General features: G+C 52.7%; 2 protein-coding genes across 16 annotated transcripts in view; one reads left to right on the top strand and one right to left on the bottom strand.

Annotated features, from left to right (window-relative positions):
- The window catches only part of MROH2A (maestro heat like repeat family member 2A), a 52377-nt gene extending 50759 nt beyond the window's left edge, over positions 1–1618 (bottom strand). For 9 of the 14 annotated variants that reach the window (XM_081491079.1, XM_081491078.1, XM_081491077.1 and 6 more), the window contains exon 1: positions 595–855. In XM_081491079.1, coding sequence (XP_081347205.1) covers positions 595–661 — 67 coding nt within the window. In that variant the 5' untranslated portion in view covers positions 662–855. Of the gene's footprint in view, positions 1–594; positions 856–921 lie in introns of those variants that run through there. The other 5 variants (XM_081491075.1, XM_081491070.1, XM_081491066.1 and 2 more) reach the window with 3 other exon arrangements.
- LOC145506425 (maestro heat-like repeat-containing protein family member 2A) lies at positions 817–14604 on the top strand. 2 transcript variants are annotated; one of them, XM_081491080.1, is made up of 12 exons: positions 817–928; positions 1302–2242; positions 2846–2997; positions 4664–4807; positions 6093–6185; positions 6409–6487; positions 6624–6724; positions 10121–10267; positions 10360–10545; positions 11028–11183; positions 13407–13538; positions 14323–14604. In XM_081491080.1, exons 2-12 carry the CDS (start codon positions 2155–2157, stop codon positions 14515–14517), a joined length of 1473 nt encoding a protein of 490 aa, XP_081347206.1. In that variant the 5' UTR covers positions 817–928; positions 1302–2154; the 3' UTR covers positions 14518–14604. The 2 variants fall into 2 exon arrangements, with proteins under 2 accessions (XP_081347206.1, XP_081347207.1); XM_081491081.1 differs by lacking the exon at positions 13407–13538.
- The last annotated feature ends 3970 nt before the right edge of the window (positions 14605–18574 follow it).

Below are 18574 nucleotides of genomic sequence, written 5' to 3' on the forward strand. Positions count from 1 at the left end.
CATGCTGTACTTGAAAAGTAAACAGCAGTAATGTAAACTGCCTGTGTCACAAGGAACTGAGGGCCTCAGTCCTACAACCAAAAGGAACTGGATTTTGCCAACAACCACATGAGCTTGGAAAGGGACTGGGCTTCAGAAAGGTTGTAGCCCAGGTGCCATCTTGGGGGCAGCCTGTGAGAGCCCAAGAAAATGACCCCACTGAGCCAGGGACTCCTGACTACAGAAACTGTGAGATAATAAACGGGTGTTATTTTAAGCCATAACATTTAGGTAATTTGTCACACACTGACAGATCACTACCCCTGCTTAGGAAGGACCTTTCCTCTCTCTTTTCTGGACATGGAAAATGAATGATTAATGAGGAACCCCCCTGAGCTGCTCCCAGTTGGCCTCTGAAGGGGCTCCCTCCACACCAGCAGCTTCTGAATTGCTGACAAACACCAACACAGATGTCAACGTGGAGGATTAAGACCTCCCGATCCTTTTTCCTCCTGTTCCAAGTTCCTCAAACTCCATCCCAGGGTCTTTCATGATCCTGTGCTCCCTTCCTCTTGGGAGTCCTTTAAGGAGTAAGCCTGGGACCTATATACTGACCTTTTGTCTCCTGGACAGAACAAAAATACACCACAAGAAAAAGCTCTGTTCTCTGCCCGATACACATCAATGGTAGTGTGGACGACGGCAGGATGGGTTGACAAAGGACGAGCCCTTCGGGGTCCTATGTCATGACTCAGATGGGGAGCAGGTCCCCTGGCAGAGTGGGGGGTGGGTTTCACTGGAATCATCACCGTTGGGTCCCAGACCCTTGGAACTCTCAGATCCAACTGCCTTCCTGAGCTCTGTGAACCCACTCTTGGAATACACAGGTCCCAGTGGTTAAAAACTCACATTACTTTGTTACTCAACGTTTCTGTCACTCACCTGTGTGGTGAGCTATGGTGGCCTTTTTAGGGAAAGGAAAATTGGGAGGGGGGTGGCGATTCACAGCCAAGTCCCCTGAGGATATAGGCATAGGAGCCCAGGGTGGGGAGGTGTGGTCAGGGCAGTTGGAGGAGATGGGTGGATAGACGGGTCCTGAGAAGAAGAGTCCTCTTCTCCAAGGACTGGACAGCTTGCAGGATGGGGCAGGGTGGTCCCACTGACAGAATAAGTAGAATATAAAGAATTTCAAAGACAAGTGAAAGGACCCTGTTTCCCCGAACCAAAAGTGGGGTTCAAAGAATGTCCTTGTCATTTTTAGCTGAGAGTGAGCTTTGTTCAGCAGTTTGAGCAATAAAATAATGAATTTCTATGCATTACAGATCAAACCAATCAGTCCTAAATGAAATATCAACCCCGAATCTTCATTGGAAAGACTGATGCTGAAGCTGAAGCTCCAATACTCTATCCACTTGATGCAAAGAACTCTCATTGGAAAAGACCCTGATGCTGGGAAATGGAGGGGAGAGGAGAGGGAGGCGTGGAAAGGGGAAGGGAGGCAGGGAGGGGAGGCAGGGAGAAGGGAGGGGAGGCAGGGAGAAGGGAAGGGAGGCGGAGAGGGAGAGAAGGGTAGACCTCTCCCCGTCTCCAATCCTCTCCCCCTCTCCCCTCCCCTCTCCCCTCCCCTCCCCCTTCTCCCACCCCTCCCCTCCCCTTCTCCACTCCCCCTTTTCCTCTCCCCTTCTCCCCTCCCCCTTCTCCGCTCCCAAGTCTCCCATCCTCATTCTCCCCTCCCCCTCCACCTCCCCTCCCCTGCCCCCCCATCTCCCCTCCCCTGCCCCCTCCATCTCCCCTCCCCTCCCACCGTCTCCCCTTCCCATCTCCCCATCTCCTCTCCCCATCTCCCCATCTCCCCTCCTCCCCTTCTCTCTTCCCCTCCCCTCCCCCTTCACCCCTCCCCTTCCCTCCCCCCTCTCCCCTTCCCTGTCCCCTCCATCTCCCCTCCCCTCCCACCGTCTCCCCTTCCCATCTCCCCATCTCCCCTCCCCTTCACGTCTCCCAGCTCACACTTCTTACCTCCCCTGCCTCCTACTCTCTCCTGTGGCCCAGCCCATGCAAAGGGGTTCCCTGGCCCTGTTCTGGGCACTGGAGGTGTGGGCGGTGGGGTTGGCCTCTGCTGACCCTCCTCCTCCAACTCCCTGAGGCTTCTGCCCACACCTCACAGTGTTTGAGTTCATGCCATACATGGGCATCACCCTGGCCACCATGTTCACCATGCTGAGGCTCGCCAATGAAGCCAAGATGCACCAGGTCATCTGCGGTGGTAAGTGTCCCACCTGGGCCTGCAGGTCTGCCCGATCAGGGTGCTGAAGGGAGGAGGTGGGTAGACAGGCAGAGACGAAAGGGCAGTGGGAATCGCAGGAGAGGGAGACCAGGGAAATGTTCCCAGCTTGGGCTTGACTTGGGTCATTTATATCTGATCACCTGGCCCCAGGTTTTGATTTGTCATGTGTTTGTGAGCCCCAATCCCCAATACCTGAGGAAAGTAGGACAAAACGTGTTTGCCACTCTTTGCTTTGGAGTCCCCAGGATCTGAGTTAAGAAGTCTTCTTCCAGGTCTCACCCTTGACCTTGCCACATGAACCTCAAGGCTGGGGGCCCAGTCACACCTGTGTGCGCCACCCCTCGGGGGAGTCTTTCACCCTCAGACAGGGAGGGGCTTCGTGCAGTACAAAACTTAGGGAGCTGAGAGGAGGGTTGGAAAGGCAGACGGAGAGGGACGCAGGAGATTTTTCTAGCAGCATCTTTGGCCGTCTCAGTAACCTGCTGGTTGTGGAAGTGTGAGGGCTCCTCCTGAGAAGGCGGCCCCAGAAGGCTTTGCTCTGCGTCCCGCACCCCGGGGCTCACTGCACGTCCCCCGGGGCAGCCATGGAGACCTTCTGCGAGACGGTGCAGTTTTACCTGAGGCACCTGGAGGATAGCGTGTACCCCGTGATGACTGAGGACCAGTTTGCAGTGAAGCTGTTCCCCATGTATCGCTACTTCGTGACGGTGTGGCTGCGGAACAGCAACCCGGAGGTGAGACAGGCCCTGCTGGGTCGGGGTGGGAGCCCGTGGTCCTCGGGTCAGAGCTCTCCAGCCTGTGCAGCTGGCGGAGCCGAGACCCCATTGGGTCCAAGGAGGTGGAGGCCTGATCAATGGCAGAGCCATGGGGGCGCTGGAGGTTGCCGGAGTCCTGCTCCAGCTGGTCCAGGGGTTCCCTCAGGATGGACGGCATCGGCGATAAGAATGAGAAGACACAGCAAGTCTCGGTGTTTCCAAGTGTCTTCCGACTTTATTGCTTTCAAGGCAGCTTTTATATTTTTAGTAGCACATAGAAACAAATGTAAAGTGTAGAGTCATGCCAAACCAGACTAATGGGTCAGCAGTTTTTGACCCTTATCGGAACCAGGACACTGTTCGTGTTTCTTAGTTACAAAAGGTTTAAAGTTGTTTACATCATCTTCTGGCCTGGAGGCCTGCTAATATTCAGTGACTCCTTTATTGATAAGGGTTGATCAGCCAGGACATTTTTGCATCAGGCACAGAAAGTACCAGGGCTACATTTTTTTTAAAGAATACAGGCACTGCAGATTATGACAAAGAAAGAATTCACTAACTCAGAGTTTCAAGGTAAAACCTGTTCTTCTGTAATTTATCTTATGCCTTGAGCCTAACAGAGAAGAATGTGGTCCCATAAAGTCATGGCACAGCAGCTGAAAACGCCAAGGTCAGTGCTTAGCAAAATCACCAGCTGAATTAACAATCGTCTTATTATTTGTATTAAAGCTAAATTTTTATTTATATAAATCCCTAACTATTATGCTTTCATTATAGAGGCTAAATACGTTAAAAGCAAAAACACAGTGAGTGAATGTAGACTAAGTAACAGTTTCGTAAAGCAACATCTCTTATATTTTCTAATAAGCCTTTTTTCCTACGAAGGGCTCTGTGCCCATTGGGGCTTTCTGTGTGGAGGCTCTCAGTATTGTTTATTGTTAAGGAGCTGTCATGCACATTAGGTCCAAAGGCACAGGTACATTTATTAAGCAAACTAATATGCTAGCAAGAGGAATTTAGATTATCATACTCTATATCCTAGATAATTTTATTAAGGTGCTATCGTTCAGGGGCCTTGTCGATTGAGGTTTCAGAATGATCTATTTTAGAAGAGAATCAGGAAAAGCCTTTGGCCTAAGTCACAGAAAATAAGAAGAGGTTTATTATAGCAAACATCAGAAAGACAGATATTATCTTCAAGGTGAGCGCTGAGGCAGCCTTCCGAGAATCCCTGAGGGCTGAGAAGCCGTGCTCAAATCAGTCCTCTTCCTCATGACTCTGTCACGGGTGGGATCTCGTGGGCTGGCTCCCGGCAGGAGGTGTCTTGATAAAGACCCCTGGAGTTGCTGGACCAGGGTCCCTGGTACACGTGTGCTGGGCGCTCTCCGAGCGGTTCACTTGTGGGAGCCATTTCCACGCCAACTCTGGGCCATAGGACTGTTTTACAAATGAGGAAATGGAGACACTAGAGGTTGAGTCCCTGTCCAAGGTCACCTGAGTGACAGAGCCAGGACTCGGGGGAGGTCTGGACCCTACTCCAAGGTCCCCTCTGTCACCCGTCCTTGATTCCGAGGCTGGGGCCGATGTCACAGGACCTTCCTGGGGGTCCTGGCCGAGGGGTCTAGAGACGGGGCTCCTGTGCTAGGTGAAGCTGGGGGTCATCAAGTCCCTGAAGCCCATGCTGAACCTCCTCCTGCCCAACGATGACCTGCGGGAGCAGGTGTATGACTACATCCCCCTGCTGCTGGCGGAGTACCAGGGCAGCCTGGAGGCGCTCTTCATCATGCAGGTGAGGGGCCTGGGCTGGGGGCTCAGGGTATGTAGGGCTCCTGAGTGTCCCGTGGGTATCGTCCGGGTGGGAGATGGAGCCACGGGACCTGGCACTTGTCCGATTTCCTAGAAATAGATGCTGCCAGTGCACACGTGTTAGTCATTGAGTCATGTCTGACTCTTTGCGACCCCGTGGACTGTATCCCCCCAGGATTCTCTGTCCATGAGATTTCCCAGGCAAGAATACTGGAGTGGGTTACCTGTTCCTTCTCAAGGGGATCTTCCCGGCCCAGGAATCGAAGCCGGGTCTCTCATGTTGCAGGCAGATTCTTTACTGTCTGAGCCACCAGGAAAGCCAGGCAGAAAGGATGATACCTCAAAGGGTTCTGGGGCCCACAGTGAGGTCACAACTTTCATATCGGTTTCCTAAGGCTGTTGTAAAAAAGAACGAGGTGGCGAGTGGCTTAAAACAACAGAAATGTGTTCTGTCATGGTCCTGGAGGCCAGCAGTCTGAAGTCAAGGTGTCGGCAGGCTGTGCTCCTTCTGCAGGCTCTAGGGGAGAATCTTGCCTCTTCCAGCTCTGGTGGCCCAGGCACTGTGTCACTCCAGTGTCCCCCTCCGTTGTCACATGGCCATCTCTGTGTATCTCTCTGTCTTCTCTCCTCGTAAGGACACTGGTCCTTGGATCTAAGGTGTTGTCAGGGTGATCTCATCTTGAGAGCCTTAACTAATACATCTGCAAAGACCCTATTTTCACGTGAGCTCACATTCTGAGGTTCTGGGTGGACATGGATTCTGGGTGGGGGGGAGGGGAACACCATTCAACCTCTTACCAGCCTTGAACGTGTGTGAGATGGAGTCTTTGGAAGATTCTGAGCCGAGCTGTGACTGGGCAGGGGTATATTGTGAAGGGGTCACTCATTGACAGATGAGGCGAGGCCCTTCGCCTCGTGGAAGCTGGGAACAGAATGAACGTGCCAGATTTGGGAGCCATGTGCAGATCTTCTGTCTAAGGTTGGGGTGCACCACCCGGTGGCCAGGAGAGAAAGGGGAAGAAGGCCTTGACGCCGCGCTCGGTGGCCCTAGTGCAGCCCTGCCAAGCTGCAGTGTCCACCGCAGTCCTCAGAGGCGGCTGGAAGCAGAGTCGGACCTGGGTCTGGGCGGGGCTTGATTGGTGGCATCTCTGCACAACGCCCAGGGGATACTGATACCCCCGGAGGAGGGAGAACATCAAGGAGCCAAAGACTGGCGTGTGACCTGAGTGGGCCAAAGGTCACCTGCCACTGTTTCCCGCCCGCGGCAGGTCTTGAGGCAGATCCTGGAGATGTCTGTCATCACCAACAGCCCCGTCCCGCAGATGCAGCTTCACACCATCTTCACGGAGCTGCACGTCCAGGTGAGCCCCAGGGCCCTGCGGGGCGTGGCCTTCCCCGGGCGGGTCAGGGCAAGCGGGCTGGGGGCGAGTGGTGTGCCCACCAGGGCTCCAGGTGGCAGGGTGGCAGTGGGGCCCTGTCCCGATACCACAGGCCTCCTGCCTCCTGCCTCCTGCCAGGGGCGAGGCACAGGTGGGACTGCTGCACGGTGCCCCCCTGTGAGGCTGACCTCTCCGCCCCCCCCAGGTGTGCTCCAGGGCCCCCGCCCAGCAGCAGTACAGCAGCCAGAACCTGATGGAGACCGTGCACTGCTTCATAGCCCTTGGTGAGGCGCCCCAGGCCCCCGGGAGCCCTTGGGAGCGCCGGCCCCCTCTGAGCGCCGGCCCCGGGGCTGCCTCGTCCCGCTGCTGCCCTTCACGCGGGGCACGACTAAAGCCGTCCTTCCCCCCCACCCCCTGCAGCCCGCTCCTACCTCGAGGAGCTGATGAAGTTCTTCCTCAGCCAGATGGAGATGAGCAAGGAGGCCATCCGCGTTGGGACCCCGGCCCTGATCAGGGCAGTGGTGAGTGCAGGCGGTGAGCACTCACCCCACAGGGAGACCGGGCGGGAGCAAGGGTGGCAGCTGTCAATTATATCTGGCCTTTTTTTTTTTTCTTTAACTTTTTGCACCCTGCGGCGGCCTGTGGGATCTTAGTGCCCTGACTGGGGATCGAACCCATGCCCCCTGCGTTGGAATCACGGAGTGTTAAGCATTGGACTGCCAGGGAAGTCCCTGGACCGTGTCCTCTCTTATAGACCCTGCTGGGTGGGCCACAGAGTCAGGGCTCTCCGTGGCTTCTTGTTTCCTATCCTTGAAGCTAACCAGCCTTATGTCCCACCCTCCACACCCTCGCCCCTCTCCTTAAACCCTGCATCCCAGCTTCTACCTGAGCCTGAATGTCAAACCATTTGCCCAAATCCTAGTATAATTCCCAAAGCTAAATGAAAGGCTGAATATAAAGCCTAGATACACAGTATAGATGTAGCCCTAAAGCCCCATTGACCCAGTGCCAAAGCTTAGTCTGAAACCCTGCTTCCAAATCCCTAAGCCCAAACCCTAAACCTGGCCTTGCTATCCACAGGGAATCACTGTTCCTAAGAGCACCAGCTCAGAGAGCATCCACTTGAATCTGAACAAGGTGCCCTCTACTGGCAGGGTTTGGTTTTGTATGACTTGAGAAGTCCAGGTGCTGTGCTGTGCCCAGTTGCTTCAGTCCTGTCAGATTTTTGCCACCCCATGGACTGTAGCCCACCAGGCTCCTCTGTGCATGGGATTCTCCAGGCAAGAATACTGGAGTGGTTAGACATTCCCTTCTCCAGGGGATCTTCCCGACCCAGGGATTGAACCCGAGTCTCCCACATTTCAGGCAGATTCTCTACTGTAAGACCGTGTAAAGCCAAATAAATAAATGTTCTTAAAAAAAAAAAAAAAAAGAAGTCACTGGACTACAAGTGTCACCTCCACTGAAACGTCCTCGTTTTCCGTTTCTGGTGGGGAGGACAAATTGCTGGAAGCTCCGCTTATGACCCTCCCTTATGTGGGTCCAGCATTGTGTGCTTTTCAGAGTTTGCAGACCCACCATCTCCCACGGCTGCTCTTCGGCCCTGAGAAAGTCTCTCTGTCTGTGCTGGGCGCCCCTTCTCAGGCCTGGGTGCGGAGGTTACCCAAGAGCTTATTGAAGGCAGGGTGATGCTCCCAGTAGGGCAGCCTCACCCTCACGTGGCCCCACCTTCTTCCACGGTCACGATCAGATCCATGCAGCTCTTGTTCAGGAGACTCAACAGTGAGTCTCTGCTTTGCACCCTGGAGGACCAGGGCGTGTGGACGCTTCTGGAAAGCAGCTCGACGTTCCTGCAGGGAATCAGCCAGCTGGCCAGGTGGGTGCCTGGCTCCCTGGGGCTCCATCGTCTGGCTGGAAGGTCTGGGCCTCCTGGCTAAATGCCTCACTCCAGGTGTATGTGTGTTGGGGGGGGCAATTGCCATGTTGACCCACATCCCAGACTCTGAGTGGCAGGAGGGTGCAGGGCAAAGGAAATCTTTTCTTCCAGCCCTTCCTGCTCCAAGGCAAGAAAGCGAGGTCCCAGGTGGGTGGGGTGTGCCCAGGGTCACAAAGGACTTCGGAACCGGGCCAGGACCCGGAGTTCCTTCCTGTGTCTAGACCCTCATTCTGGTCCCCATTTTATAAAGTGGAGACCTGGGTTCGATCCCTGGGTTGGGAAGATTCCCCTAGAGAATCTTCCAGTCTTCTGGCCTGGAGAATTCTGTGGACAGAGAAGCCGGGCAGGCTACAGTCCATGGGGTTGCAGAGTCGGAAACTTGCGCTTTCACTTTTTATAAAGAGGCGGTGGAGGGTCTGTACTTCAGTGACCCCCTGACCTGGGAGCCCAGCCCCGCGCGCCCTGCTGCAGAGCGGCTGTGCCGGGCAGGAGCTGAGAAGCCCCTTCCGTGGTGCCGTCCCTGCAGGTTGTGGGTGCAGAGCCCCGAGGGCTGCTACAGGCAGAGACTGTCGGAGCTGGTGCTCAGGGGCCTGGCCTCAGAGGCCCTGAGCTGCCGCATCAGCAGCACCGCGGTCTGCGTGGAAGTGAGGCCCTGGCGGGGGCACGGAGGGCTGGGCAGGCGGCGGGCGGGACGTGCAGTGGGGTGCTGGCCGACTCCCGGGCTGTCCTGGGGGCTCACCTCAGGGCAGGCACCCGGGCTCTGAGTCCGGGGTTGGAGGGACAGGCGAACATCCCTCATTCCCTCCTCCATTCATTCATCAAGCTCTTAATTCAGGGCGGGCACCGAGGGGAAAGGGGTTGAGACCCGCCTTGTGCCCTGTAGGACAGCTGCCAAGGGCCGCGTGATGTGGTGAGTGCCAGCAACCCGGGGCCAGAGGAGAGCTTTCCTGGGAAGGCTGAGCAGAGGGCTCTGAGAGGCGAGCCAGGCTGAGCCGGGCAGGAAGGCCCAGAAGGGGGGTCAGAGCCTCTGGTGACCAGCTACCTTTCCTTATCCGGTCCTGAGGGAATTGGCCAGAAAACTTTTGGGGGGAAATCTTGATGGCTGTCTGACACCCAGGGTGTCATCAGAACCAACCATCGCCCTAGGGTGGGGCTGACAGACTTGTTCTGTAGAAGGGTGAAGAATCAGTTTTCCATTCTGGGGTCACCCACTGGCTATTTAGTTTTCTTAAGGTTTATAATGGGGCTTCCCTTGTAGCTCAGTCGGTAAAGAATCTGCCTGCACTGCAGGAGACTCGGGTTCAATTCCTGGGTCGGGAAGATTCCCCTGGAGAAGGAAGGGCAACCCACTCCAGCACTTTCGCCTGGAGAATCCCCATGGACAGAGGAGCCTGGCGGGCTACAATCCACTGGGTTCAAAGAGCCGGACACGACTTAGCAACTAAACCACCACCACCAAGGTTTATAAAACACAGGTGCACCCAGGCATGCCACAGGGCTCCCCGTGGTCCCCAGGGCCCAGCGTTTTGGGTGCGAGCCCAGGAGTGACTCTCGGAGGCCCAGGTGAGTAGAATCCGGGCATCTTGTGCATTTCTGCTCTGACTCAGTGGGCGTGGCTCTTGCACACCAAGGCCGCTCCCATCATGTTAACCAAAGGAACCAATGACCAAAGGGTATGTTCCCATGGATAACACTCAGCTAGGATTTCCGCATCGGAGCCCCACAGCGACCCCGTAAGGCAGGTACTGCTGTCGCCCTTTTTACAGGGGAGGAAGCTGAGGTTCTGAGGGGTCCAGGGACTTGCCAGGGTCCCACAGCTGGCGGCGGAGGAGCCCAGAGCCGGCCCCGGGAGGTGGAGCTCCGAAGCTCTCCTGTTCCCAGGGACGCTGCTCTGGGCATTGAGCCGCATCACCTGTCCCGTTCTGAGGCTGAGGAACGAGAGCCTCTCTCGGGAGTGACTGTGAACAGCTCTCCTTTCCAGCTCATGAGTGACCCGATCCTGCACCAGGAGAAGCTGCTGAGGCGGGCGGTGCTGATGCTGGAGAAGGGCGCGGAGCAGGAGGACGAGGTCCTGCGGGTGCTCTCCCTGCGCGCCCTCGGCAACATGGCCCTCGGCGCCCCCAGGAAGGTCCGCGGGGGCCGGGCCGGGGGCGGGGTGAAGCGCCCCTGCCGGCGTGTCCCGGGCAGCCAGGCGGGGGCTGACGGCCCCGTGCCCCCCAGGTGAGGCAGTACCGGAAGCTCTTACTGGAGAAGGGCCTGTGCTCCCTGCGGGGGCCGGGCGTGAGCACCAGCGTGACCTCCGAGGGCCTGGAGGTCCTGGCCAAGGTCTTGGTCGAGCTGCGGGAAGGGGACCTGGGGTCCGGCTTCAACGCCATCTCCGAGCAGTGCAGAGCCTTCTTTGACAACGTGAGTCCACACTGGCACCTTGCTTGGCCCTGGCCCTCACAGGGGTCCCCATAAATGGCTGCTCAGTAGACAGGTGACCACTGCTCATGCCCTAAAGGAGAGAGGAGCCCTGGAGTGAAAAGGGCTGCAGTTCGGACTTGGGTGCTGATGTATCAGTTGGCTGATCATGGGACCTAGTTAAAAAAAAAAAATCTTGCTCCAGGGCCCTTTGGACACCTGTGATGTGTCGGGTAGGCCTCTGCTAGGTTGGGGTGGTAGGCGATCAGATCCAGGGCAGCCCCCATCTAGGGAAGAGAAGGTCACAAACACCAGAATACTGCCCAATCCCCAGAGCCCTGCAGGAGGCACTCCATCCTGAAGGAATGATCCAGAAGGCTTTGCAGGCACCAAGGCGTTTAAGAAGGTCCAGGGCGAATGGCTGGGGTTTTGTTGGGCTTCTCGCTTCCCACGTTTCAGAAAGAGCTTGTCCGTCTTGGCTGCAGGAGAGCGAGCTGCTGCGTTTAAAAGCCTTCATCCTCTTCAGGAAGCTGGCACAGGTGGTCAGGATTTCCAAGAAGCATTTCTTCAAGCAGGAGGTGAAGAAAGCCTGGGTGCCCCTCATGCTGCATTGCCGGGACCCCTGCTCCGATGCTGCCCAGGTGAGACATACCTGGGCTGTGTGAGCAATGCCCGTTGTCCCCACAAAGGAACACATGCTTCGGGGCGGCCACCCTGGCTAGCTGGGGTGTCCCCCACCTCGCTCAGTCTTCCCGGGACCCCAGAGGCCACCATCTGCTGGTTGCTCCCACCAGGCTGAGAAAGGGACCAGTCAAGACAACCCGCCACCTGGCTGACTGAGGAGTCTCGGCTCTGTGAGGGGAAACATGGCATACTTTCCTTCCTCTCCAGATGCCTTCGCCAGCCACCCTTTGTTCTGTCTTTCAGTCACTATGTTCTGTCCGACCCTGGGACCACATGGACTGCAGCATGCCAGGCTTCCCTAGCCTGCACTGTCTCCCGGAGTTTGCTCAGATTCACATCCATTGAGTCGATGCTGCCATTCAACCATCTCATCCTCTGTCACCACCTTCTCCTCCTGTCCTCAATCTTTCCTGGCATCAGAGTCTTTTCCAATGAGTCGGCTCTTCACAGCAGATGGCCAAAATGTTGGAGCTTCAGCTTCAGCATCCGTCCCTCCAATGAATATTCAGGGTTGATTTCCTCTTTTAGGAATGACTGGTTTGATCTCTTTGCAGTCCATGGGACTTTCAAGAGTTTTCCCCAGCACCACACTTTGAAAGCATCAATTCTTCCTCACTCAGCCTTCTTTATGGTCCAACTTTCCCATTCATACAAGACACTGGAAAAACCATAGTTTTGATTATACAGACCTTTGTTGGCAAAGCAATTTGTCTCTGCTTTTTAATATGCTGTTTGAGTTTCTCATAGCTTTTCTTCCAAGGAGTAGGCATCTTTTAATTTCATGGCTGCAGTGATCGTTTGCAGTGATTTTGGAACTCAAGAAAACAAAATCTGTCACTGTTTCTACTTTTCCCTCATCTATTTTCCATGAAGTGGTGGGTACAGATGCCATGATCTTAGTTTTTTGAATGCTAAGTTTTAAGACAGGTTTTTCACTCTCCTCTTCAACCTCATCGCGTGGCTCTTAAGATCCTCTTCACTTTCTGCCGATAGAGTGATATCATCTGCATATCTGAGGCTGTTGATATTTCTCCCGGCAATCTTGATTTCAGCTTGTGATTCATCCATCCCAGCATTGCACATGATGTACTCTGCATATAAGTTATTTAACAGGGTGACAATATACAGCCTTGTTGCACTCCTTTCCCAATTTTGAACCAGTGTGTTGTTCCATGTCTGGTTCTGTTGCTTCTTGTTCTGCATACAGGTTTCTCAGGAGACAGGTAAGGTGGTCTCGTATTCTCATCTCTTTAAGAATTTTCCACGTTTTGTTGTGATCCACACAGTCAAAGGCTTCCCTCGTGGCTCAGACAGTAAAGAATTTGCCATCGATGCAGGAGACTCATGTTCAATCCCTGGATTGAGAAGATCCCCTGGAGAAGGGAATGGCTGCCCACTCTAGTATTCTTGCCTGGAGCATTCCATGGACAGAGGAGCCTGGCGGACTACAGTCCATGGGGTCTCAAAGAGTCGAACACAACTGAAGCAATTAACACTTTCATTATCCTCACTGCCTTCTATCAAAAGTTCACAGTCCTTTCATGTTTTATCAGCAACTCTCCTGGAGGCAGGTCTTCAGGGAAGAAAGTGACCGCCTACCCCAAAAGGGGATGAGAGGCTTTGATGAAGGAGCCACAAAGAGGAGAGGCCAGAGCGTCACGGGGCCCCCATGGGTGCTGTTGCCACGCCTGCTCCTGGGGGAGCAGACACCCCAACTCCCTTCCCTGCCCTCCATTCCAGTACCTTCCTGTGGCCCAGCCACAGCAGAGGCCGAGACCAGGGGCCTGGTTCCTGCCGGGGACAGGGACAGGGAGAGCTGGGGAGAGGGGATCTGGGGGGCTTGCAGCCAGGCCCCCAAACCCCAGGCTCCTGGAGGGGTAGGTCTCGGCAGGGCTGCTGAGGGCACCAAGTCCTGGCCAATGGCTGAGGGGGCAGTGGGGCTGCATCGGCACCCATGGGGCTTCTTAGTAAACACACCCAAGGTGTCACATGGGCCAGTAGGGCTTGGCTCCCAGGCATCCCCCTGGGGCTCATCACCCCACCCTTCTTTGGCTTCATGAGGCCTTTGAGGGCTGCCCTCTAGCTCACTGATGGAACGCCAGCCCCGCCAGCCCCATCCCTCGAGTGACCCCTCCGGGTCTGCCTGACGCCTCTCCTGCCTCCTGTCCTGTGTCCTGCAGGCCTGTGTGGCTACCATGTTTCACTGTGTGCACTTCTGGGGCTGGAAGGCCCTGGAGAGTGCCGCGGACCACAGTGACGCCACTGCCCCCAAGGAGATGACCGGTTTCCAGATGGCACTGTGCTCCGTCCTGGTGAGGAAGCTGAGGCAGGGGACAGCCCCAGGGGCTTGGGGCTTCATCCTGTGATCCTGCTAAACACGAGGTGTTGAGACTAGCTCTGTCCGACAGAAAGAGAATGCAAAACACATACCCATTTTTAAGATTTCTGTTGAAAAAGGTGAAATGAGGTGAAACCAAATTTAATAATAGACTTTATATAACCCAGTAGTTCCACATCATTGTCATTTCAACAGGCAATCAATATACAATTATTAATGTAATACTTTACCTCTTTGGGATAATGTCTTGAGTATCCAGAAGGCACTTTACACTTAATTCAGACTAGCCTCGTTGGTTGGATGGCATCATTGAATCCATGGGCATGAGTTTGAGCAAACTCCGGGAGATATTGAAGGACAGGGAAGCTTGGCATGTTTCAGTCCATGGGGTCCCAGGAAGTTGGACACAACTGAGCGACTGAACAAAAGGAAGCCACGTTTCAGGTGCTCAAGGACCATGTGTGGCCAGTGGCTACCAAATGGGACAGTGCAGGTTGTGGACGAGTGTAATCTCTGTGGGCCAGAGAAGAGTAACAGAAACCTGAAGGTCCTTAAGTTGCCCATCTGCTAATCTGCTGTGTGACTTTGATATGTGCACTTGCCCTCTCTGGGCAGACCCTCTAGCATCAGGGGATGAAGTTAAAGCCCCTGTGAGCCCCTTGCCCCGCAGTCAGCTCTCATCAGCACTACCCAGGGTGGGCGGAGGTGGAGAGCCCTGCTGCAGGGCCCCCTCCTCCTCCTCGCACGTTCACTCTCAGCTCTCCAGGAGCTACAGCTGGACTCAGATCTCGGGGTTTGGAGGGCAGCCCTGGAGACTCTCAATATCTTGGATACCTGCAGTCAGCAGCGGCTTTTGGCTCCACCTGAAGGAATCTCCTAGGTGGTCCAAGTGCAAAGGTCCTGACTTTCTCCTGGGGGCCGAACCCCACCGCAGCACTGCGAACCACTTTTAATTCAGTTTGTAAGAAAAAGTATTGTTCTTAAATAATCAGTGCCCCTTTCTTTCCTCCCGTTGAAATAAACCTCCCTTGCTATTTGGAGAGCAGATTCCTGACTGCAAGGTGATGATGCCCCAGAGCTGAGACAATGGGTGAAAGGAAATTTCAGTCCTAGCGGGGATGTTTCATTCCTGTGTCCCCTGAGTGTGTGTGTGCATACGTGTGTGTGTGTGTGTGTGTGTGTGTGAGGCCAGAGGATCTGAGGTCCCCTTTGTGTCTTCACTGCATTTCAGTTCCTCCCACATGGATGGTGTGTCCACTGCCAGGCTCTGTGCTGGGGCAGCCAGGGGAGCCCAGCTGCTGTCCAGCCCTGCTTCCGGGAACCCCGCTCTTACAGGGAAAGGAGACACCTCCCAGTGACCGTGATGCACCCCAGGGTGAGGGAGGGCGGCCACCAGTGAGGGCAATGCTGGTGCCCGTGCACAGGGTGTAACTCAGGGGGGCCTCAGGGAGGAAGTGACACCACACCATCCACCCTCATCTTTTTCATATCAGGGTCCACTGGGCCAGGATGCGAAGGGACCCAGTGAGACCTGGAGCAGAATCCATGAAAGGTCAAAAGGGAGGAATTATGTTCAAGTCCAAGGAACAGACAGGGGGAGAAGGGCAGGGAAACTCTTCCTACACTTATGCTGCCAGCAGGACAGTCTCGGGGTGTCCCCAGAGCAGATGAAGGTTGGATTCCCAAACCAGTCCCACTGTATAAGCCCAAGGCAGTCACCACCCTGGGCCCATGAGTGGGAGGACTGCAAAGCAGTCCAGAAAACCAACCCGCACCAGAGGCTTCCCGGCAGACTGGTCTCACACTCCTGATGGTGCCCACGGAATAGACAATGAAGTTATTTCCTGCCAAGTGATGAAGATGGTGGCTGCTGGAAGACTCAAGTCCCAGTGACACAGCGGGAAAGGAATGTGCCCTTCAGTATAGGTCCTGGGGGAAGCCGTACGATTGTACAGTCTGGTCTCTGATCAATTCCATTCATGCCTGTGAAAGCATTTCCATATGGTTTATAGACCTAAGCTCAGAAAGCAAAAATTTAAAACAATATAGTCATTTTGATCCTGAGAGTAGGGTAGGATGTCCTTTAAAAGTAATAAGAGAAACCAGTTAAAAATTAAGGATTAACTTTTCTATATTAAAATATATCTTCTGGGACTTCCCTGGTGGTCCAGTGGTTAAAATTCCATGCTTCCACTGCAGGGAGCTCAGGTTCTGTCCCTGGTTGAGGAACTAAGAGCCTCATGCCATGCAATGGAATTTAAAAAAAAAAGAAAATTTCTTGAATAAAAATGAAGATACAACATATCAACATAAAAATTAAAAATAAATGTATCTTTTGTACAATAAAATATCATAAAGTAAGTCACAGATGGAAGAAGTTAGTTGCAATTTATATAAAACTAGGTTGGTTCATATAAGCAGATTGGCAAATAGAATATGCCCAAATCAGTAATCCAGCAAATTTAAAAAAACAGTGTCACAGGAGGATGCTTGAAAAGCCAGTAGGAGGCTGGTTTGGGAGGTGACTGGGCTTGAATGAGGTCATGAGGGTAGGGCCCCCGTGATAAGATTGGTGCCCTTTATAAAAGACACAGGTAGCTCCTGCTCTCTCCACGTGACACAAGAAGGTAGCCATCTGCAGGCCAGGAAGTGGGTCTTCCCAGAGCCCAACTGTGCTGGCTCCTGGATCTCAGCCTTCGTCTCCAGAAGCACAGTTCTGTTGTTTAAGTACCCAGTCTCTGGTGTTTTGTTATGGCAGCAGAGCTGGCTAAAACACTCAGGTGACGTTGCAGTGTAAAGCTGTGGGCGGAAAGGGTACATCCATACAGGGAGATGGTCACCTCGGGTAGGGCGATGGGAAGGAAAGGTGTGCAACTTAATCTTTAATCAACTTTAAAAACCATTGCGCACAGCAACGTATTAAAAACCATTTACTCAGGATGTTGGTATATGGGTTTTATCACTGTCTTGTGAATACTTGCAATATTTTATTTAAAAGTTACTGTCTATTAAGCAAACTAAGAGCTTTTGCACAACAAAGTAAACAAGATGAAAAAAGAACCTTCAGAATGGTTGAAAATAATAGCAAACAAAACAACTGACGAAGGATTAATCTCCAAAATATACAAGCAGCTCCTTCAGCTCAATACCAGAAAAACAACTCAATCAAAAAGTGGGCAGAAGACCTAAACAGACATTTCTCCAAAGAAGACCCATTGATGACTACTAAACACATGAAAAGATGCTCAACATAGCTCATTATTAGAGAAATGCAAATCAAAACTACAATGAGGTATCACCACACACAGGTCAGTATGGCCATCATCAAAAAAATCTACAAACAATAATTTCTGGAGAGCATGTGGAAAAAAGGGAACCCTCCTGCACTGTTAGTGGAAATGCAACTTGATATAGCCACTATGGAGAACAGTATGGAGATTGCTTAAAATAGTAGGAATGAAACTACCATATCACCCAACAATCCCACCACTGGGCATATACCCTGAGGAAACCATAACTGAAAAGGACACGTGTACCCCAGTGTTCACTGCAGCACTATTTACAATAGCCAGGACATGGAAGCAACGCAGATGTCCACTGACAGATGAACGGGTAGAGAAGCAGTGGTACATATACACAATGGAATATTACTCACCTACAAAAAGGAATGCATCTGAGTCAGTTCTAATGAGGTGGATGAACCTAGAGCCTGTTATACAGTGTGAAGTCAGTCCAAAAGAGAAAGACAAATATCACATATTAACACATATATATGGAACCTAGAAGGCAATGGCACCCCACTCCAATACTCTTGCCTGGAAAATCCCATGGATGGAGGAGCCTGGTAGGCTACAGTCCATGGGGTGGCTAAGAGTCGGACACGACTGAGCGACTTCACTTTCACTTTTCACTTTCATGCATCGGAGAGGGAAATGGCAACCCACTCCAGTGTTCTTGCCTGGAGAATCCCAGGGACGGCGGAGCCTGATGGGCTGCCGTCTATGGGGTCGCACAGAGTCGGACACGACTGAAGCAACTTAGCAGCAGCAGCATGGAACCTAGAAAGATGGTACTTATGAACTTATCTGCAGCGCAGCAATGGAGATGCAAACATAAAAGACAGACATGTGGACACAGAGGGGAAGGAGTGGGTGGGATGAATTGAGAGAATAGCATTGAAACACATACATTACCATATGTAAAATTAGATAGGCAGTGAAAATTTGTTGTATGACATAGAGAGCTCCAATCCAGTGCTCTGTGACAACAGAGAGGGGTAGGATCGGGTGGGAGGTGGAAGGGAGGGGACATACATATACCTATGGCTGTTTTCATGTTAATATAAGGCAGCAAACAGCACAGTATTATAAAGAATTATCCTCTGATTAAAAATAAATAAATTTTAACTGTCTGCATCGTATGATGATCTAGATGAGAAACTATCTTCACAGCTGAAAAAAAATCAAAACAAGAATTAAAAATGTTTAATGTTCGGACGTCTCTGGTGGTCCAGTGGCTAAGACTCTGTGCTCTTGATGCAGGGGGCTAGCTGGGGTCAGGGAACTAGATCCTACATACCACAATGAAGACTGAAGATCCCACATGCTGCAACTAAGAACAGGTGCAGCCAAATAAATACATAAATATTTTAAAAAGGGATATTTGCATTTATTAAAATTTTTAAAAAATGCTACATGTATCCAAAAAGTAAACAAAATTAAATGGTATACAAGTTAAAAAAAATGTCACTGTGATACTATATTATAAATAGCTCAAATAAAAATCATGAGATGTCACAGGTGTTAAGTGGCTGCAGGTGTTTTGGGAACCATCACAGAACTGTTTAGGTTTTCATCTAAAAATATTAAGCTGTTTGCAATTACTTTTATGGGTGAGTTGAACGGTGATTCAGTTTCAGTTCAGTACAGTTCAGTTGCTCAGTCATGTCCGACTCTTTGCCACCCCATGAACCACAGCACGCCAGGCCTCCCTGTCCATCACCAACTCCCA

The sequence above is a fragment of the Giraffa tippelskirchi genome, chromosome 5 (genome assembly GCF_054371585.1).
Source record: "Giraffa tippelskirchi isolate mGirTip1 chromosome 5, T2T-mGirTip1v1.2.pri, whole genome shotgun sequence".
NCBI lineage: Eukaryota > Metazoa > Chordata > Mammalia > Artiodactyla > Giraffidae > Giraffa > Giraffa tippelskirchi.

What these genes read in the sequence shown, in the direction of transcription:
- LOC145506425 (XM_081491080.1), top strand. Translation starts at nt 2,155, where the DNA reads ATGCCATACATGGGCATCACCCTGGCCACCATGTTCACCATGCTGAGG. An exon ending in GCAGAGCCTTCTTTGACAAC is followed by an intron (nt 10,546 to 11,027) that starts GTGAGTCCACAC and finishes TCTTGGCTGCAG; the next exon opens with GAGAGCGAGCTGCTGCGTTT. An exon ending in TGGCACTGTGCTCCGTCCTG is followed by an intron (nt 13,539 to 14,322) that starts GTGAGGAAGCTG and finishes GTTCACTCTCAG; the next exon opens with CTCTCCAGGAGCTACAGCTG.